Source organism: Hemitrygon akajei, chromosome 4, assembly GCF_048418815.1.
Source record: "Hemitrygon akajei chromosome 4, sHemAka1.3, whole genome shotgun sequence".
Lineage (NCBI taxonomy): Eukaryota > Metazoa > Chordata > Chondrichthyes > Myliobatiformes > Dasyatidae > Hemitrygon > Hemitrygon akajei.
In genome coordinates this window covers 80,819,708-80,824,156 of record NC_133127.1, presented here as the reverse complement: position 1 = coordinate 80,824,156, position 4,449 = coordinate 80,819,708, and the positions used below count along the sequence as shown (strand labels likewise).

Here is a 4,449-nt window from a genome sequence, read left to right as displayed (position 1 = left end):
TGTTTCCTGTAATAACAACCTATTAAGTGATGTGGTGACGGTATCTACAGATCAATAATCCTTCCGGGAGTGGGGTGGCTAAAAAAAAACTGGCAAGGGGTAATCATAAAGCTTTATTTCGGGACTGCTAACTATACAGCGCGCGTGTGAATAATTTGAAAGGAAGGAGGGAGGACACCCCGCATGCGTGTTGTCCCACTTGCACTTCGCATGCTAATGGATTTTTAAAAATCCTCCGAAGTGGAACCTGAGTCTTTCCCCCTCTTTTCCCACCAGGTGAAACGCGACAGACTGGAGCGTGAACAGTCCGCTTATGAGCCACGAGCAACCGAGCCAGCCCGCGACCAATAGGCGCTCAGGATCAGCACACACACCATCCACAAACACCCAGACACGCGCGCTCACAGACACACACACACACAGAGACAGACAAGGCAGAGACACGCGCGCGCACTCTGACACCCCAAAAGTCCCTTCATGTCTTTCCACGAGCTACCTGCTCGGGCAAGGTGTGCAGCAGCGGCGCGAGACTCGGCCAGCCCCGCGCGCCGTTCCGGAGCGAACGCCGGCCCGGCCGCCGCGGCGCCAGCCCCCCGCCAGCGCCCCGCTCCAGCCCCGGGCCCCCGCCAGCCGAACGCCGCCGCTGCAAGATGATGATGATGATGTCGATGAATGGGAAGCAGGCGTTCGGCATGCCGCCACCGCCGCACTCGTCCAACCTGCCCGAGTCCAAGTACTCGAGCCTGCACACGTCCTCTGCTTCCAACTCATCGTCCACTCCATCCAGCAGCAGCAGTAGCAGCAACAGCAGCAGCAGCAACTCAGAGGCGATGTGCCGAGCCTGTCTCCCAACCCCACCGGTACGTATATGCATAATCACCGCTTAGAGGCACATTTTGACAGCCCCCTCTTTTTCCCTTTGCTTGATGTTTTTTTCATGTCTGTACAGCAAATCACCCAACACCTCGGATACTTTCAACTTATGTATTCAGACTGGCTTGCTGTTCATATTAATTTTTATGACCCGGGTGGTGTGTGTGTGTGTGTGTGTGTGTGTGTGTGTGTGTATGTGTGTGTGTGTGTGTGTGTGTATGTATGTGTGTGTATGTGTGTGTGTGTGTGTATGTATATGTATGTGTGTGTGTGTGTGTGTTTTTTTAAAGGTTTTTTTTAACATTCTGGAAATGTTTTAATCCTGGAGTCGAGCGAATTCCCTGCTGACAGGAATGTGTGCATTCTATTTGCAATTGCAGAGCAATATATTCGGCGGGCTGGATGAAAGTTTGGTGGCCCGCGCCGAAGCTCTGGCGGCTGTGGACATTGTACCGCAGAGCACCAAGAGCCATCCGTTCAAGCCGGACGCCACCTACCACACCATGAACAGCATCCCGTGCACCTCCAGTTCGTCTTCAGGCCCCATCTCTCACCCTTCCTCGCTGGGCTCGCACCAGCACCACCACCACCATCACCACCACCACCACCACCAGCAGCACCACCAGCAGCAGCATCAGCAGCAGCAGCAGCCGCCGCCTCACCCGAGCTTGGAGGGAGAGCTGCTCGAACACCTGTCTCCGGGCCTGGGGCTGTCAGCCATGGCGGCGCCCGACGGCAGCGTGGTGTCCCCGCCGGCGGCGCCGCCTCACCTGGGCGGCCTGGCCCACATGCACCAGGCCATGAGCATGGCAGGCCACGGCCTAACCGCCTCACACGGCGCCCTGGGCTGCATGGGCGAGGTGGACGCCGACCCCCGCGACCTGGAAGCGTTCGCGGAGCGCTTCAAGCAGCGGCGGATCAAACTCGGCGTGACCCAGGCGGACGTGGGAGCGGCGCTCGCCAACCTGAAGATTCCGGGCGTGGGCTCGCTCAGCCAGAGCACCATCTGCCGCTTCGAGTCGCTGACGCTGTCGCACAACAACATGATCGCGCTCAAGCCCATCCTGCAGGCGTGGCTGGAGGAGGCCGAGAAGTCTCACCGCGACAAGCTCAGCAAACCCGAGCTCTTCAACGGCGCCGACAAGAAGAGGAAGCGCACGTCGATCGCCGCGCCCGAGAAGCGCTCCCTCGAAGCCTACTTCGCCATCCAGCCGAGGCCGTCGTCCGAGAAAATTGCCGCCATCGCCGAGAAGCTCGACCTGAAGAAGAACGTGGTTCGGGTCTGGTTTTGCAACCAGAGACAGAAACAGAAACGGATGAAATACTCTGCAGGCCACTAGTGCCACTCCCCGGGGCAGGAGAGAGCGAGATAGGCGGACTGCAACTCCCCTAGCCCGGTCCCAATTAACCGCATTGCCTGAATCTGTCAGGACCTTGCCGTGGGCCGCCAACAAGTAAGACAGGTTTTGTTTAGTTTGTGTTTTTAATGCCACCCACTGCCACCGAAAGAGGACACATCAAAACCCCGACTGTCACTTGGTGCGAGCGGAGAGTTGCAGTTTACAGATCAACAAATGACATCGTTGTTTTTAAAATTGTTTACACAAAAATGGAGTGAGGACCCGCTGACTTGAAATTATAATGTTTCACCAGTTGCTGTTATATTTTATCTGAGGATTATGTTTTGGGTTGCATTCGTTTTGTTTTCTCTTCCAAATATCACCTCTTGCACAACTACTTTCCCTCTGCGCCTTGTAGTGAACTAGCACCCAGACACATCCAAGAGGCTTTGCTCGGGTAAAGTGCAGTACTTGATGGAACGTCCCGTGCAATCGCGTGCTGTTAATTGCTTAAGGTATGCCCCCAGTACTTTTCCCAAAGAGCTCTTCTATCATCACAGCAGCCCGTAATTTTGTCTCCGCTTTATTCGGAAATCATAACTCTGCTGAGCAATCGGCAATCTCCCGCTTACGGCGACTGCTTCATTAGAAACCTGGGTGATCCCCCGACTTCTTTTTCTAAATTTCACTTTGAAACCCCATTCACCACCCCCACTCCGCCTCCCCTCCCTGCTATGTACGGAAATAGCTGCTAAGAGCAGGCTCGAAGCCTCTCCCTGTGTCTGAAGGCTATTATTAGATTACTGCCAAACAGCCTGAGCCTGAATTATTCATTCAAACCGTCTACAAAGTTAATTTCGTGTTCACTCGAATTAATTCCGCCTGTTTAATTCAAGTTGTGATAACAGCAGGGCAAATAAAGGGATTATTGAATTATTTAATCTTTAATACAGTATGTTGGTTGATAGAGTGTAAGAAAGGCAGAAGTCGGGGAATAAGAATAGGCGGCGATTTTTAAAGAAAGCAGATCATATAATCAGACTGTGGGTAGATATAGGGCTCACCCCGTATATATCTGCATGGAATTCAAAATATGATTTATTTCATTAAATTTTGTTCTACGTATTCCCATATAGATTCTGTCACAGTGCACAAAATGGGGTAACATAGCGGCTGTAAAGATTTTAATCTAAGAAGCTAATCTATGTCGGTCGACCATTAAAAATGCAACATAGTTGTAACTGTCTTGGGGTCTGTTTTGATTTTGAATGAAGTTTATTTTTACTTAGTGCTATTTTCTTTTTCAGAGGGAAAAAAGATTGTAGAGGTGCATTTATCAATGTGGAAAGAAAGCTGCACATTTTAATGAGAATGGGTGATTGATGCACTGCTGTAATAATTTGTTGTTTGGTACTTGCCTATCTTTTTAAAATATTGAAAGAAAGGTACATGGGACTGTACCTGTATATTGTAAATATCATTCAGTGGACGATGCACATATAGATATATTCTTACAGATTTTGACGTGTTGCAGTGAAAGCAGAAACATTTTTACGTGACAAGCGCACGAATTCTGTATGGTATTTGGTCTCTTAAACATGCTGTTTCTTTGTTTGCTCTAGAGAGATTTTCCGTTTTATTTATTGCTGTAATTTAATGTTAATTTATTGACATTCTGGTTATTAAAATGATTTATTTCATTCTGCAAATCCATCTAACATTCTTTCGAAGTTGAATCATTTTAGAAGAATATGACATGTGTTGTATGTCTTCATTGCAGTCGTGTTCTTGGGTATTCGTTTAATTATCTCTAGATGTAGGTGGCTTTATCAGGATGGGTTTTGATTTCTTAGCATGTAAGCCATCGTGTTTTTGAATTAAAACCCATCGGCTCCTAACTTAAAAAAACACACACACACAGCTCTCATAAAGTAAAGCAAAAACATTGTACTCTTTACTTTATCTGATCATGTAAGATTATGCACATCTTTAAAATAAAAGGTAATCTATTGACTTCATCGTTGATCTTTATTGCTAAATGGTGCTGTGTTGAAGGTTTGCAGAAAGCCCTGTATGCGATTTCTTTCGCTATTATCCGACTCTAAACAGAAGTTACATTTTATAACCTGTAAAGAAGCAGTTAAATAAACGAACTGAAAGTATTGGTTCAACTAAAAATGGTCAAAACTATTTTACAAAATATCAGATAAACGCGTGTTACAGGCTACGGTCCAGC

General features: G+C 48.4%; 1 protein-coding gene across 1 annotated transcript; it reads left to right on the top strand.

The window, feature by feature from the left end:
• The first annotated feature begins 295 nt into the window (after window positions 1-295).
• pou4f2 (POU class 4 homeobox 2) lies at window positions 296-4,226 on the top strand. The gene is made up of 2 exons (XM_073042937.1): window positions 296-860; window positions 1,254-4,226. The coding sequence occupies exons 1-2, from the start codon at window positions 651-653 to the stop codon at window positions 2,211-2,213; spliced, it is 1,170 nt and encodes a 389-aa protein (XP_072899038.1). The 5' UTR covers window positions 296-650; the 3' UTR covers window positions 2,214-4,226.
• Window positions 4,227-4,449: the final 223 nt, after the last annotated feature.

What these genes read in the sequence shown, in the direction of transcription:
- pou4f2 (XM_073042937.1), top strand. Translation starts at nt 651, where the DNA reads ATGATGATGATGATGTCGATGAATGGGAAGCAGGCGTTCGGCATGCCG. An exon ending in CCTGTCTCCCAACCCCACCG is followed by an intron (nt 861 to 1,253) that starts GTACGTATATGC and finishes TTGCAATTGCAG; the next exon opens with AGCAATATATTCGGCGGGCT.